The sequence below is a fragment of the Natator depressus genome, chromosome 1 (assembly GCF_965152275.1).
Source record: "Natator depressus isolate rNatDep1 chromosome 1, rNatDep2.hap1, whole genome shotgun sequence".
Taxonomy (NCBI): domain Eukaryota; kingdom Metazoa; phylum Chordata; order Testudines; family Cheloniidae; genus Natator; species Natator depressus.
In genome coordinates, this window is record NC_134234.1 from 160,525,337 (window position 1) to 160,542,285 (window position 16,949).

General features: G+C 43.7%; 1 protein-coding gene and 1 pseudogene across 1 annotated transcript in view; both read right to left on the reverse strand.

Annotated features, from left to right (window-relative positions):
- Positions 1-9,550, reverse strand: part of DOP1B (DOP1 leucine zipper like protein B) — an 86,410-nt gene extending 76,860 nt beyond the window's left edge. The window contains exons 1-2 of the mRNA XM_074970185.1: positions 9,435-9,550; positions 4,087-4,261 (exon numbers count right to left, since the gene is read on the reverse strand). Of these exons, the coding sequence (XP_074826286.1) occupies positions 4,087-4,224 (138 nt within the window). The 5' untranslated portion in view covers positions 4,225-4,261; positions 9,435-9,550. The remainder of the gene's footprint in view (positions 1-4,086; positions 4,262-9,434) is intronic.
- A 3,104-nt stretch (positions 9,551-12,654) lies between these two features.
- LOC141982836 (carbonyl reductase [NADPH] 1-like) lies at positions 12,655-16,691 on the reverse strand (annotated as a pseudogene).
- Between the last annotated feature and the right edge of the window lie 258 nt (positions 16,692-16,949).

The following is a 16,949-nucleotide window of genomic DNA, read 5'->3' on the forward strand; positions in this document are numbered from 1 at the left end:
CAAGGAAAAAACCAAACAATAAAAGGATTTTAATGCTCACTAAACGCACCAGGAATCGCCCATCTTTCACTTGGGGCATCTGGTAGACCAACATTCCCTCTAACTAGGGTGACCAGATGTCCCCATTTTATAGGGACAGTCCCGATATTTGGGGCTTTTTTTTTTTTTTAAATATAGACGCCTATTACCCCCCACCCCGTCCTGATTTTTCACACTTTCTATCTGGTCACCCTACTTCTAACCCTTCAGCAAGGGTTGAAGTCTTACCTCTTGGACAGAAAGTTTCGTCCATTTGTTGAATCAAAATCGAAGTGTCTGTTTAAAGTCATCTTTTTATTAAAAAAAAACCACAACAACAACAAAAAAAACTTGTTTTGTCCCCCAGTCTCCTGAAAACAGGTAAAATCAGTCCTTCCCATAACTCCCCAGGCCAAGCTTCAAAGCACCCCCCCCCCTTAAAAACACACAAATACGTATCACTCACACTGATACCAAAGGCTATGAATTTTCTACAGCTAATAATGTCTAGCCCGTCTCAGTATAATGGCTATTTCACATTCACGCATTAAGACAAAATACAACATGGTGCCCAAAAATACTGCACGTGGTTGCAGTATTGTCACAGTGATCTCTAATCCTTACGGTTGCAATAAGCGTATTAAGAACATTAAATGAGGTAGTGCTGTATTTCTCAGTCTGCAGACCACTCTAGTACCACTGCTGCAGTTTTGTCAAGCAGCAACGGATTAAAATGAACAGAAGTCTAGTCGGCTTCACTGCTGCTATTCAGAATCCTGGGGGCAACAATGAAATTGCAAAGAACCACATCAGCTTCATGCTGCTACTGCTTGATAAGACTAAGCAGCAGCAGAGTGAGACATTGGAGATATTCACAGAGGAGAAGCACAAAAAAAAAAACCAGCAGGGGGTGGAAATGAGTGCTAGAGTAGCATAGAGCTCTTTTCTCTCCTTGCTTCACCACAGCCACGAAGCTGGAGGAGGGGTAGTGGAGAGCTACTACTTCTTCCCTTTACCCCTCATCCGTACAGGCACCAGCTTACCTTCTTAGTACAAGAAGAAATGGAGATTACAATGAAGTTGAATGGCAACAAGTTTATACACCCACCCCCACAATTATCTTGTGGAATTCACTACTGCAAAAATCCGTGAAGCCAAGAGCTTAACAGAATCTAAATCAATCAATCAAAATATAAGAACGTTGATAACTACATGAAATAAGAGAAGATTAAAAAGTTAAGAGATATTAATTCTGATGCTTCTCCCAAACATCTCCTTGCCATCACTCACGCTACCCATTACGCAGGAAGGATCTCCCTGAGCTTGTCAGCAAAGCTCCCCATTCTTTTCACATTTGAGTTCCTCCTGAAGGCCCACCTGTCACGATGCCTATAAGAAACTTGTTGTTAAGCAACACTGTCATGCTCATAGAGTATAACGGAGTATACATTTTCACGTCCATTTTAAAAATACATCTATTAACACAGCAATATTTGTTGCTTCCCTCTGCACTACCTGCTATGTGTCTTTAGGTTATAAAATCCCTGCCCAGGGGACTGCACTGCCTATATAAGGAAAACACCAGACACTCCATGAGCACTCCTGGAACTAAACAGTAATTAATAATTATCTTCAGGCATAAGACAGCTAGTAACTGCTTAGGCAAGAGGAAACTTTCCTTACAAGCAGATTATTTCGTAATTTTCCATCAATAGGTGTTTGGGACCTTCCTCTGAAGCATCTGGTATAGTCTATAGCCTCAGACAAGACACAAGACTAGAGGAACCACTGGTATGATCTGGTATAGCAATTTTTATAACCCTAAGAAGATTAAGTCTAAAAAATACCAGGGCAGATGGACTGACGTAACAGATAAAAGCTTTTTGTTTGGTTTGCACTATACTGCTGCATGTTTTGTCAGTTACATATCTCAGCAAGAGTTTTCAGCTAGTAGATGTTAGCTGGCCCCAGTGAGCAAGACTAGCCAAGGTAAAAGATCAGAGCTCATCTCCCTCCACATGCAAGTGCCCAGTGACATCTGGAAATGATCAGTGGAACTGTCTGAAGGTCCCAAGTTCTCCTGGCCATTCCATTCAACCTCTCTCTCTAGCAGGGACTAGCCTATCAGTCCAAAAAAATGATGAAGGTTTGCTGAGGATGCGAGGGTATAACTGATAACTCATGCAGCCCAGGTAGCACCATCCAACTTCTCTCTTCTGAAGACAGCACACACTGAAGGCAGTTAGTAAACCTACTAACTCCACTTTTTGCACAGCTGTGGAGATCTGTTAGTAAGGTTTACACAATGTAGCCAAAGAAGGTTATACTAGTAAATGTGCAGTTTTGCTAGTATAACTGCATCTACATTGGGGGCTTTTGCGGACACATCTGAACTTGGAGATCTGCAGTTTCCACACCTGCTTCAACTGTATCCCTTGCAATGAGATACACAGATTTCTCATTTTCTCCTCCTATATATACAGATAATCTTCTTCCTCCTGTGTACATAAAAATTACAATAGTTTACTCCTGAGGGAATTCTGCACCAAAAAATTAAAAATTGAGCACAATATTTTAAAAATCTGCAAATTTTATTTGTCAATAAATAAATGTGGAGGCTCCAGCATGGCAGTGGGGAGCACAGTCCACTGGCTGCATGGAGGTGGGAGATCACCCTGCAGCCCCCTCCCAAGACACAGACTTGGTGGTGAGGCTGCACCTGATCCTGACACAGCGCAAGGGCCGGGCCTGCCCCAGAAACACCCTGAGGCCCTGCCCCTCCATACCAGGCACACCAGATGTGGGCAGGCAGGTGCAGCCTGGCAAGATCCAAGTGTGGAGGGGGTTGGTGTGGGGTGAGAGGGTTCGGTGTGGGGCAATCTGGGTACAGGCGGCTCGGTCGGGAGTCCAGGTGAAATCTGGATGCACAGGGCTTGTTGCGGGGTTCTGGGGCAATGGGACTCTGCACGGGGGTCCAAGTGAAGGTGGTTAAGGCTCAGCAGAGTGAGTGTGGGTGTAGGGGGGGATAGGGCTCGGTGGGGGAGGTCAGTGGGGGGGTGCAGATGCTGGGGGAGTAGGGCTTGGTGAGGTGGGGGTCCAGGTGCGCCTGCTTGGGGTCAGTGGGGTGGGGGTCCAGGCAGCTGGGGCTGGAGCTCGTCACGATAGGGGTTTGAGTGTGGGGAACTCAGCAGGCGGTGATCTGGGTGCAGGGGTGGAGGTCTGGGTGCAGGGGGAGTGGGGCTTGGCAGGGAGGGCTGGGTGCAGAGAAGGTGGGGCTAGGTGGGGTGGGGGTTTGGGTGCAAGGGGTCCAAATGCACAAGGGTTGGGCAGACAAGGGAGCAGCTCCCCATACAATTTCCTCTCCCCACCATGGCTGAGGAGCGATGGGGGCAGGAAGCAAGAGGGGAGGGTTGCGGAGCCAGGAGAGGTTTCTGGGGGTAAGTCTACCTGGTCCTGGCCATTCCATGCAGGGGAAGTGAACTCCTCACCCACCCTGAGTCAGAACTATCAGCTGAGCTCAGTGCAAGGTAGGAGCCCCAGGTGGGGCTGGGTAGAGCCAGGAGCATGGGGCTCCGGTGCAGGGGGGCTCCAGGTGAGGCTTGGCGGGTGTGTGTCTGGTATAGAGGGTCTGGATGCACAGGGATTGGGCGGATTGGTTTAACTGGCCCCAGTCAGGGCGTACCCAGCCACACAATTTACCTCTCCGCTGGCTGCTCCAGGCGCCCAAAATGACACGCCCTGCTCCTGGGAAGGGGCATGTGACCACTCTTGAAGCTTCCCTGTCAGAAAGTCATTTCTGCAATGGACAAGAATTCTGCACACACGCAGTGATGCAGAATTCCCCCAGAAGTAATAGCTGCATTAACTGAAAAAGCCCTAGGGGTTTTTTGTTTTTATTTGTTAAAAACAAACTTCCCACTATTTTGTCAACCTATAATTGTTCCCCAAGTTGTTTTCTGGGCTTCGACACATTAAAGAGATCTTTAGCTGTCCTAGTCTCAAAGCCAGCAACAAAGGGTAACCCTAATAAAAACAAAACAAAACAAAAACACTTCCAAGATAGAATACCTTATTGAGTTTGCCAAGTGAAGATATGAGATCTGCCCATTCGCTTGAAGATTCAAAGTTCCTCAAAGCTTTTTCAATCACTGAAGAATAATTTCTGTATCTGTAGTCCCTGAACAGCTCCTGCTCTTCTGGATCCATCTTAGGTTCTCATAGCAAGCCAAAACTACCTGGCAAACTAAAATGAATACACACTGTTATGAAAAATTAACCAAGAATTAAATATTGACAAAGCCTACACCTGCAAAGATTGCAAGGGTGTAGTAAGTATGCAGACATGTTTGAAAGGGAACTGTAAACAATTTATTTAATTTAAAAAACTGAGTTAAAAGTAATTTAAGGCATGACACCAATTTTCCGTTGCCAACTTTCGTGGTTTTTCAGTCACAGTTTCCTATTTTTAGAAATGCTCTCTCCTATGTCTGAGTGATTCTTTTATACAGTACCAGTAGGGGAGAGTGACCACACAGAAGAACTCATTATACACAAAGTAAATAAACTGGGGACGAATAAGGGAGGGAGAGGAAGATATTTTTCCTACTTTTTCAGCTATAGTAATCGATGGCATTACCTGCAGCAACAGAAAGTTAAAAATTCACACTAAAGCATGATTTTCTACTATGTGCCAATTTGCATGATTTTATTTCAAGTCTCACAATATTTAGTGTTTCTCTTAAAATCCCAGCTCCTGGAGTTGGGCAAAGTGAGAATATCAGTTCTCACTTTTTAAAAAAAGTTTTGAGTCTTCATGGTTGTAGAACAAAGCCTTAAAATATTACCTGAGTGCATACCAAAGGCTCAAAAACCAGAAGTAAGTTGAAAGAACATAAAACATATTTTTTTAGAATCTCATGATTTTTAGACCCATCTCATAGTTCTGGGGCTCCTGACTCACGTTTCAAACAGCTGGGATTGGCAATACTGACAAACTCACTAAAAAATGTTCAGTGAGAGGCTCCTATTTTAGTCATTAAAATAAGTCTGTATCTGAAAACAATTCTAATCAACTTATTCTTTAAAATGTTGGTAGTTAAGGGACAAGTTCTATTCTTCCCTCCATCAAAGATGAAGCCTTTCCCCTCCACCAGCAGAGCTTTAAGTACAAGTGCATTCAACATTCTGGAAAGGTAATGGCACCACCAGTCAATATTAGCTCTGCATTAATGAAGTTTCTAGGCAGTGAATACGTTAGGCCTCGTCTTCACTACAAAAAAGGTCTTTCCTTAATTGGTGATAGAGAAGACCAGGCAATCTGTAATTTTCACATGTTAGCTGGTGGAGCTGTAACCCAACCTGTTAACACACATCAAAACTACAAACTACCTGGTTTTCTCTAGGATTTTATGTTGAATTAACTAGGTTGAGTTAAGAATACACCCTTTCTTCCCCTCTCCAATGAATATATGGCCTTAGAAAGTGACAAATTATGAACAAACACTTGAAACTATAACACAACTTACTTATATTTCATCTTTCAAACCCATTTTTAATCCTCAAATAGCAATGCATGAAAACAGGAAGAAAGATGTGGTTACTACCTCACTATCAGTTAAGGAATTAAAAAGCAAAATTATCTGACATCCATCCAGGCTATGTCTAGACATCCAGCTTGCTGCGCAGCAAGCTGGGATATAAATCTACAACACTTCAGTGTGCTGTGTACTAGCTCTCCACGTGGACCCTGCTCTTACACCTTAAAAGTTCCCTCGTGATCTCTGACATATGCTGTTTCAAATCTATCTATTCAGCAGTGGTATTTTATGACTGGAAAATTTTGTGAGTGGGCTTGTACAATAGGGTTGCTTGTGATAACGGGGGTGGGGGGGAGAAGGGGTGACAGGGCTCAGCAGTTCTGAGTGTCTCTTCTGAATCAAGTCAGATGTTCCTAAAAATCTCATGCTTCAGGGCTTCAACCAATCACCTGCAGAGGTCAGGAAGGAATTTCCCTCTACTCCACCTCAACATATTCTGTTTTTTGGTCTCCTTCCTCTGAAACATCAGAGATAGCCAGCTGGAGACAGGATGCTGGATGGGGGAGGCTGGTACTCTGAGGAGGTACTGAGTATTCACTCTCTCAGGTGCTTGGCTGGCTGGTTCTTGTTCACATGCTCAGAGTCCAACTGATCACCCACCATATGTGGGGTCAGGAAGGAATTCTCCCCCAGATCAGATTGGCAGTGCCATAAGGGTTTTTCCACCTTCCTCTAGAGCATATGTATGTGGGTTACTTGCTAGATTCATCTGGGTATCTCTCACTTAATCAAGTCCCTGCCACTGCAGGGGCCATGGGCACTGGTGCAACTTGGTCCCTCCCATCCTTTGCCTATGGCACATAACAGTTTAGTCTGAGAGTTGTAATACCTTGGTCTAATTTCAGTTGCTGGGTTATGTTTGTAGCCTGTGATATACAAGAGGTCTGACTAGATGATCTGGTAGTCCCTTCTGGCCTTAAATTCTATGACTATGACACTTGGGCCTGGTCTACACTAGAAAATTAGGTCGGCAAAATGACGTTGCTCAGGAGCGTGAAAAATCCAAACCTCTGAACAGCATATTTAAGCCAATCTAAAGCCCCATGTAGACAGCAGGGAGGTGGATTACCTACACTGACAGGAGAATTCCTCCCACTAAGTGTAGCTAGTGTTTACACTGAAATGCTACAGTGAGGCAGCTGTAACATTTTAAGTGTAGATAACCCCACAGATCTACAGTATGCAAGCAACTTTATTTACTATTACTTAAAATGAAGAATGCCAATTTTTTTTTTTTTTTTTTTTTTTAAAAAGAGAGTTCACGTTTTTCAGGCCCATTTCTCTCTCTCATTGTATTACATGCTTTATAAGTTAGAATTGTCTAGAGTGATGCTAAACATAGCAATGCCAGCTTTAACTACTAGAATCAGGGTACTTGCACTGCTATACTAATTGTGACTAGTCCTGCATCCTAGTGTCACTGTACTCTGAGGTAATATAGAAAATACAAACTACAAATAATAGCTATACCTGCAAAACACACCTCGCGTGGACACAGCTATACCAGCAGAACTGCACAATTTTCCTGGTATAAAACTGCATCTGAGTATATTTGGATTGGAATTTATTCAGACGAACTCTTTATGATCAAATTATAAACACATTTAACAGTGACTGATTTTCATGGAATCACAAATCATTTTCAAATTATAAAGATGTACCTATTTCTCACAATGGACCATGTGCCATCAATAATCCATTTTTGTACTTAAATGTTTAGTAGTTACACTCTCATCCTACATAAAGTACCTCCACAATGCATGTCAATTTCAGAAATAATAAGGGTATTTATCCAAAAGCACAGTAATGTGTCTTGTGGAGAAAATAAATAGGGAAATGTTATTTACTCCTGCTATTGACTTCTGAAGTCAATTTGAGTTGTGTAGCTAGATGTCAACAAATTTACATTCAATTTTAATAACTGCAAAATAATATTTGAATGAAGGCAAGATTGTATTATACAAGAAAATATTCTGACAGCAACAAGTAATTAAATATACTTTTTATTGGTGACCCTAAAGCCCACATTCCATTGCTAGAAAGCCCCATTTTAATTTGTAAACTAATACATTAAAATTTACTCTATAAATCCTACCTTAAAATATTAAAGATTAATGTGACAAATCTTAGGACTATACTTCAACCTGTAGGCACAATAGGATGTGGAGTTTATTACTATACTGATGTGCTCACTATTGGAGTAATACCTTAACTGACATTTTTTGTGCTTTTGTTTTGTATCAGACATATCCACCTGTTTCATTATAAGACTATTGTTGAAAAAAAGTATTAAATGATCCATGTTTTGCATCATTTACTACTTTCAGAATTATCTTACTTTAGAATCTAATATACTGGAGTAAAGGCTTTAGTTTTATTTCCTTATGAATTCTCTATTCTTTTACTTTAATCTCTTGCTACCTCACTGTATTGCTCTTTACTTTAATCTACTGTGTCGACACAGTAGATTACACTAAAAAAAGTTTTAAAAATCATATTAAAAATCAAAATCTCTATGATTTCTTTTAAAAGCAAGCTTTTGTCATTTAAACACCCCAGCACTGATGAATAAAAGTGAAATTTGACCAGGCTGTTTTCATAGTTAAAGATAAGATCAATGAAAAAGTACATAGACTGAATAAATTATGTAAAGTAATTGAGACATTTCCTCCCATTTTTATCTATCTTTGATGAAAGAGAGACAAGAAAATATGTTTGGTTTTAAAATATTACTTTTAACCTGAGATGTACCTTTAATATTTGTGGCTGATGCCTATAGATAAACATTTGCTTGATAAACAAGAAGGTTTTTGTCCAAACACACCATAACTTGGTTTAAGTTTCTCTGTTCTCTTTCCATTTCCCCTATTAATAATGACAATGCAGTGTATATGCCAAGTTCCAACCATGCATCACTGTGCAGACGGCAGGGCACTTTTGCTCACCAGGAATCAGGGGCTCCCTTTTCCCGGCTGCCAGACTAGACACCGTGCTTTGGGCAGAAGTTCACCCTAAGCCAGTGGGTACCGTCGGAGGAGGAAACCCTGCAGCATCTATGCAGCAAACAGGGTCCCCACAGCCCTCCCCCACAGCATCTAATAGCCAGGCACTATGGCAAAGACCACAGCTGTTACAACAGCCGGCCAATGCTGCAGGGAGGGGAGGGTGTGAGCTGCAGCATCTCAGACAGTCTGCACTTCTGCACTAGAATAGGCGTGTACATCCTCCCTCCCAGACACAGACACACAGATCCCCTGCCTCTCATACACAGGTATACACACACACCCACAAGAATGACCCTACTGGATCAGACCAATAGTCCATCTAGCCCAATAGCCTGTCTTCTCACAGCGCCCAGCGCCTGGTGCTTCAGAGGGAATGAAGGGAACAGGGCAATTACCGGATGATCCAGCCCCTGTTCTAGCAACTGGAGGCACAGCGAAACCCAGAGCATGGGGCTGCGCATTGTGTATATAAATCTCCCCACTGTATTTTCCACTGAATGCATCCAATGAAGTGGGCTGTAGCTCAGGAAAGCTTATGCTCAAATCAATTGGTTAGTCTCTAAGGTGCCACAAGTACTCCTTTTCTTTTTACAGGCACCTGGGATGCCCTAGACAAACACACACACTCCCCTATACACACAAGCCCCCTTTGCACACACACGTGACCACACACACACACAAACTCTCACACTCACCCCCGCACTGGCTGGCAAGGGGGGTGCGGGCACACACCGCTCTCCCCGCGGATCCCGGCCGGGGCGGCGGGAGGAAGCGGCAGGGCGGGGGGGGCGGCGCAGGGGCCCCGAGGACCCACCTGGCGAGGAGGCGGCGGCGGCTCCGGCCAGGCGCGGACGCTGCTGCTGCTTCTGCTGCCTCTTCCCAGCGACGTGTCCGTGTCCGTGTCCGGGGCGGGGCCAGCGCGAGGGGGGGGAGTCCCTCCGTTTCTATGGTAACCGGGCGGGGTCTCGCTCCTGAGCTCGAGGACCCGCCTACCTGCCCAGCCCGGGCGGCTCCGCGGCGGCCAGCTCCGGCAATACCATCCTGGACTGGGGAGGGGGAAGCCTCAGCCGCCGGAAATGAGGAAGTCCTGTCCACCGTCCCCCTCCCTCCTTCCCCGCTGTCAGGGATGTGGAGCTGCCCGGATTCATGATGATTACATTGGGACGTATTACCCTCCCCCCCCCGTAGGGCCAGGGTAAGTGGTACATTCCGGTAGCCTGGCTGTGTATCTGGCGCCACCTGCCGGCGAAGGTAGGGAAGCGCAGAGGACCCGAGCGCCCCCGCTCCTGGCGCTGCACGCAAAGCCGGGGTCGCCGCTCGGGACGCTGCTGCGGGGTTGCGCTCGTTCAAGCTGGTCCCAGCGCCGATCTCTCACGCCCGCTTGCTCTGCGGTGGGTAGTGCATCTTGCGGAGCAGGTGCCAAGGCCACCTATGCAGAGGGGCGTTGTTCCTGTAACACAAGCAACAGCAATGCCGCCTGCTGAAATGATCAGCAGTGACATAATCGGCACAATGAAACAGCGATCACTGGGGAGTCAGGTTTCGGAAGGGTAGCTGTGTTAGTCTGTGTCAGCGAAAACAAGAGGCATCCTTCTGGCACCTTAGAGATAACAAATGTATTTGGGCGTAAGATTTCGTGGACTAAACCCCACTTCATCAGATGCATGGAATGAAAAATATGGTAGGCAGGTATATATATTACATCAGGTGAAAAGGTGGGAGTTGCTTTACCAAGTGTGTGTGTGTGTGGGGGGGGGGGGTGTCAGTGCACTGCTGAGGAGGCCAATTCAGTCCGGGTGGATGTGGCCTATTCCCAACAGTTGACAAGAAAGGGTGAATATCAACAGAGGGATACTCACACCTTCTTGTAAACTGTTGGGAATGGGCCACATCCACCCAGATTGAATTGGCCTTGTTAGCACTACAAAAAGTAATAGTCCAATGCCATTTCTATTGGTTTGCTGAAGGGAACATTTCTGAGAACCCAACAGTGAAGTGTGAGGAGGAGAGCAAGTCTAGAAGAGGCTCTGCCTCTCTTATGAGATGGGGTATCTGACAGAAAAGTGTAGAACCACTACTCTACAATAAGGCTGGATGCCTACTGGCTTGCCAACAGTGCCTAAAAAGGCCAAGTACAGGCAGCACCTTGCAAGTGGTGAAGCCTAGGAAGGAGCAGTGGGTAGAGTGGCCTTTCTGTCACCTTTGCACCTCCAGAATTCAGGATCCAGTCAGGGACATACCTATCCCATAACAGGTCAGACCAGCCTCCAAGGCTACTCTAACTTATGCTGTTTGTATTGCAACAGCTCTTTATGGATCCACATCACCTCCTGTTCTAGCATGTCCCCAACCTTTCAACTGCCTACAAGGTCCCTACATGAGGGAGTGCCAGCACAACAATGGCCAGGGAAACCCCTAATGTAGGGAGTATTCCTTGGGCATCAGTTCAGCAGAAGTGCTATAAAGTGTGTGCAGCAGAATCCAGGAGAGGGGACAATGTTTAACAAGCTGTAGCCAAACCAGGTTATATCACAGATTGGTAACTAGTATAAACGGAACTAAAAAGAGTGTTAGAACACCCATAGTTTAGCCTAGCTGGGAGCCTAGGGCTGCAACACTCTTCTGCTATAACTAGATCCCATTCACAAGCGCTGGTCATGCCTTGTTAGAATCTCTTTGGACTACAAACATGTCTAATCTGATCATAAGCAGGGCTTGAAAGTCAGTGCATGTGGAGCCCAAATTGATCTCCGCTGGGCAACTTGACAAACAACTCAGAGCACTGGGGTGAGTTAGGTTATGGGTATACCTGTGACATTGTTCTCCTTTCAGTCTTCTCTGAAATTAAAAATGAAAAAGGATGGCTTAGGTCTGATATATATGCTAAGTGACTAGCTGAGTTAGTGCATTAGGCTTTGAATACTAGAGGCTTAGATATAATAATCTTTGCTTAATTCTCAAGCAAAAATAAATGATTCCATTTGTCAACACAACAAAAACACAATGCAACTAGGTAAATCCATTTGACTCAAGAGAAAGACAGGAGTGGACAAGAAATGTTACACAAAAGAATTTTTCATTGCATACATCCCATGAATTAAAGGAGACTTAAACTATGCCTATTTCACTGTAACTATTGTATTGAAAGATCTTAGTATGACACTTTAATAAGCTCCAAGTTCACTCAGGTTTTGGGAGGAAAAATAGCTGGTGCAAAAGGACACACTTTAGAGACTTGAATTGTAGTAGATATTATTTCAGATACAGCTAACGTTGTATAATAGATGCACTGAACTCCCAAGTAACTCAGTACATCAGCTTTGCCACTTAACTTTGTTTCATTCATTTGCACATTTTGTACTTCCCTTCTGTACATTTTTGTAGAAGTTAATCCAAACAATTTGAGATATATCTTACATAAAACATTGTAAGTCTCAAGCAGTATTTATGATTTAAAAATAAACAAATAATCACATGTCAAATTTATATACACATTGGTATCAACCCAATTCACGGACACCTGGATACACTGATAATATCTGATCACTTATATCTTGTAGTGTTAATCTATTAATGTCTAGTTGCATTCTCCAATAATATTTACCTTTCATATAGCAACATTCATGTCCAAAACTTAATTCTTTACAAACATTAACCCACACTGTGGCTTTAAGCCAGGGCCTGTGTTGAGGTGAAGGGGGTGAGAAAAAAACATGCAGCAACTGCATTCCCAGAGAAAATGTGGGCCAGCAGTCCAAGCACACTTTGAAAAGGCACTCTCCCACAACAGCTCAGCTCCACCAGCTGGTGCAAAGGGGAAAGTCTCTGGTCCACAATGCCATTGGAGATTCTAATGCTGGGGTTGGAAATAGATTAGCATAGTACTTGCAATCCCCAATGTCAATGTGCCTGGCCCCTGAGCAATTTGAAGGGAAAGGATATAAAGAAGCTCCTTGTTCTCTCCCTTCCATACCCACCCTAGGCCACAATCCAGTTCATAATCTAACTTTTATATGCATATGACACACAAAAAGTCACCACATGTGAACTGTTTTTTCACTAATCAACTGCCCATGGAGCCTATCAATATCAGAGGGTAAAACAGCTAAATATACAGCATTCTGAGCTCCCTCATCTGGAGTTTTAGGAGCATTCAGACCTACCAAATCAGTCTTCAGTCATCTGGGGCAGTCAGAACTGAGAATTCTGTCAAATTTCTTTTTCTCATTCATCATCCTTGAGTCTTGGACAATACTACAATTCCAATTTCAGACATACTGTAGGCACTATGTGGTCAGCCCTCCTTCTCATGTACTCCATTCTTGGTATCTTCCACAAATGTTTTCCATAAGCTTCACTAGCTGCTTCTTAGTGATTGTATCACTGTGAAATTTCTGCTGCTGATCTTGGCTGCAACTTGCAAATGCCCAAACACCCATGACATTTGATATGTTTACACCTTTGGTTATAACAGGGAAAATACCATATTTCAATTATTGACAAAATACTGTATAATTTTAGAATAATGGAGAAAGAAAAATGATTGATCTCAAATAACACATCTGTCATTAAAATGAAAGAGTGAAATAGCATTGCAAAAAGCTAAATAGAAGAGTTTCTGGACAATGGTCCTAATTATAAAAAATAAAAACAAATAAGATTCTAAAGAATAAATTTGCAGATGACACCAAACGGAGAGGGTTTGCAATCACTTTGGAGGACAGGATTAGAATTCAAAAAGACCTTGATAAATTGAAGAATTGATCTGAAATCAACAAAATTAAATTCACTAAAGTACAAAACTACATTTTAAAGGAAAAATCAAATGCACAACTACAGAATGGGGAATAACTGGCTAGGCAATACTGCCAAAAAAATTCTGATGGTTATAGTGGATCACAAATTGAATGAGTCAACAAAGTGATGCAGTTGTGAAAAAGGCTAATATAATTTTGGAGAGTATTAATAGGAGTGTCATATCTAAGACACAGTAGGTAAATATTCTGCTCTGTTGAGACTGGTGAGGCCTCAGCTGGAGTACTGTGTCCAGTTTAGGGCACCACACTTTTAAAAAGAGGTGGACAAATTGGAGAGGGTCCAGAGGCGAGCAATAAAAATAATAAAAGCTTTAGAAATCCTGACCTATGAAGAAAGGTTAAAACACCAGGCGTGTTTAGTCTTGAGAAAGGAAGACTGAAAGGGAACCTGATATATGCAAGGGAGTTGTAGCTGTGTTGGTCCCAGGATATTAGAGACAAGGTGGGTGAGGTAACATCTTTTATTGGACCAATGTATGTTGGTGAGAGAGACAAGTTTTCAAGCCACACAGAGCTCTTTCTCAGGTCATGATGGATCTGAAGAAGATCTCTGTGGCTCAAACACTCTTACTACCAGAAGTTGGGGGAACCTGATAATAATCTTCAAATATGTTGAAGGCTGTTACAGAGGATGGTGATCAATTGTTCTCTATGTCCACAGAAGGTAGAACAAGAAGTAATCAGCTTAATCTGCAGCAAGGGGGACTTAGGTTAGATATTAGGAAAAACTTTCTAATTATAATGATAGTTACGTACTGGAACAGGCTTCCAACGAAGGTTGTGAAATCCCCATCACTGGGGGTTTTTAAGAACAGGTTGGACAACCACCTGTCAGAGATGGGCTAGGTATACTAGGTGCTGCCTTATCATGGGGTGAAGGGCTATATGACCTCTCAAGTTCCCTTCTGGCTTTACATTTCTAAGAGTCGATGAAGACTATGGCCCAGAGCTTCAGCTACAGCCAAGGAGTGCACATTTCAAGAGGGAAGTACAAAACTGAACTTTGATCTCTTCTGAAAATGAGCCTGACCTGATAATGGTCCAGCCCTCTGGTGAAACTTGGGGCAGCCTACAGGATTCCTGTTACACCCCCAGTGATCAGCAGGAAGTAGGGACCTTGCTGGCTGAAAAGGAGGAGTTTGGTGTGAGAGCTGCAATACTGGCATTAAACCACTAGAAGACTCCCTCAGCACTGAGGTGACTTTCTTTTGGCCATCTACGCTAGCTTTAGCATCGAAATCTGTTGTCAGCAAATTGTAAAACCAGCCACACCAGAGGATCTGGGCCTGTATTTCTAAGAGTTTGTTAGTTTCAATAGCTTAATTTCTTACAGTGGAAAATAATCCCAATAAAAATGTGAGATTCCCTTATGATCCATAGATCATAATACAAAATAGCAAAATTTCTGAGAAGAGCTGTTTAATGGTTTGTGGAGTTCATGTTACTGGGGGGGATCTTAATTTGTATTTATTTATGCATTTAAAAACATTTATTCAACACAATAAAATTAATTATTCAGTGCTTCAGGGTATATTTTGTCACTGCATGAATTTAACTCCCATTAACCTGAATTGGAGTTATACTTGTGCACTGAAAAGAAAACACATTTCTTAACTCACTGATCTGTGTTACTCAGACCAACGTTGTAATAAACATAACATTTTATATTGTTGTCAATCCACTCGTGATGCCTAACAGTTTAATTGCAAAATAGTCCAATACCATGTGTCCTTATTAAGTATTTTTACATCAAGCCTTTTTCAGATCAAAAGTTCAGATTCCCCAGTACCCCATCTACATATTTTTACTTATCCTCTCTGTAAGGCTCTGTCTATAGTACACTTTTTTCTTAGTTTCCTACAGTTGTTGCTACCAGTGCATCTTCATTGGTGTTTCCACCATGGTAGCTTATGCCGGCCGCAAACAGGTCTAGACAACATGGTGCTTAAAATGCTGGTGGGTGCCTGCACCTTGATTATGCTAGTGCTTCTACTGGTGGGACTGAACCAGTGATAGAAAATGTGAGTAATTTTAGAAAAGTAAATCTACTGGTGATGAAGCTGTGTATGAGCTTATATTTACAGTAATAAAATCTCCTCAGTTTACAAAATGAGATCGTGAAATACACTGCAGTGATCTAGTACCTCACCTCAGTGTGGAAGAGATTGTCACAATATTATGAGTTGAGTTAACCATGTGGTTTTGTGCGTGGTAATAATTCATTGCAGACCATCTCTCTGCCTGCAAAAAAGTTAGTTTTCAGTGTTACCTCTGCTTGAACGTGAAATGGTGTGGGATCAGCAACACCTTATATGGCAAGAAAAATAAAAACCACAGTAATGAATCAAGCTACCATACTGTACAAATACAGAATTCCAACATGCACATTATATAACGCATCACATCCCAATTCCTGTTTAGAAAAGGAGAATTTATTGATCCTGTTTTTCTCCCCCCATCCCTGCAGGGCTGGCGCTATGGGACAGACTTCACCCCCAGAGGGGCAGCAAGAGCACCTACTCTTGCACACAGCAGCATCCTGAGCACACAGGTGGGGAGAAATACCTGGGTGCAGCTCCCACTCCAGCTGTGCTCTTTAGGCAGGTCCTTGCCCTGGGCAGACAGTGGCTATGGGGGAGGAGCCTGGAATTTTCCCCATCTCTGTGGTGTAATTATCGGGGTTACTCTCTACCTCAACCCTCTAGGGTGCCTCTGGCATATCTGATGTACTGCATCTTGAATGCAAGCCCTGTTGGTGCATCAGCAGCTAGATCTTGTAGGTGCTAGCCCTGGTGGGTCCCAATAACTGCTCAAACACATGGCTAAGGGAAAGGTTTTTACTAGGCCTGGCAGGAAGGGGAAAGGTTGCAAATACCCTAGGTCAGTGGTTCTCAACCTATTTACTGTTGTGGGCTGCATGTGCAGCTCTCTGTGTGTTCTGTGGGCTGCATCCACACAATATATATACTGCCTGTATGGCCCTGAGGATGTCACACAGGCTGCAGCAGTGTGCTGATTGGGCCTCAAGTGCTTACACAGCGACAGCTCAAAATGTGCAATAACAGTTCTTGTTTGGGCCCCTGGGGCAGTCCAATTGAGAGTCGGCGTTCTTCAGGCTGAGTGCCCGGGTGCCCTCTCCAGTCCAGTCTCTGTTCAAACAAATAAGCATTTGTGGGTTTCCCAGCCAGGCTCAGTTAGTGAAGGAGGCACCACCACAGGGAATGAGGGAGCCAGGTACCTCCACTCAGCCACATCCCATATACCTTCCCTGCTTATGGGGGACAGATTCTTTATTGTTATAGCCAAGGGAGAACTTACCCTCCCTCGCTCCCTGCAGCTTGGGTGAGATGGTACATTCCAGCATCAGGTGAGTGGCAGGTGGGAGCACTGCAGAGCACTCTGGGTGGCTTCCTAAAGCTGGCCTGGGGGAAGGCCTGGGTACCACAGACTTGTGCCTAGCACTCTGTTCCTGCAGTTACACTCTTAGGTCCCAGCAATGTCCCAAGAGCCGT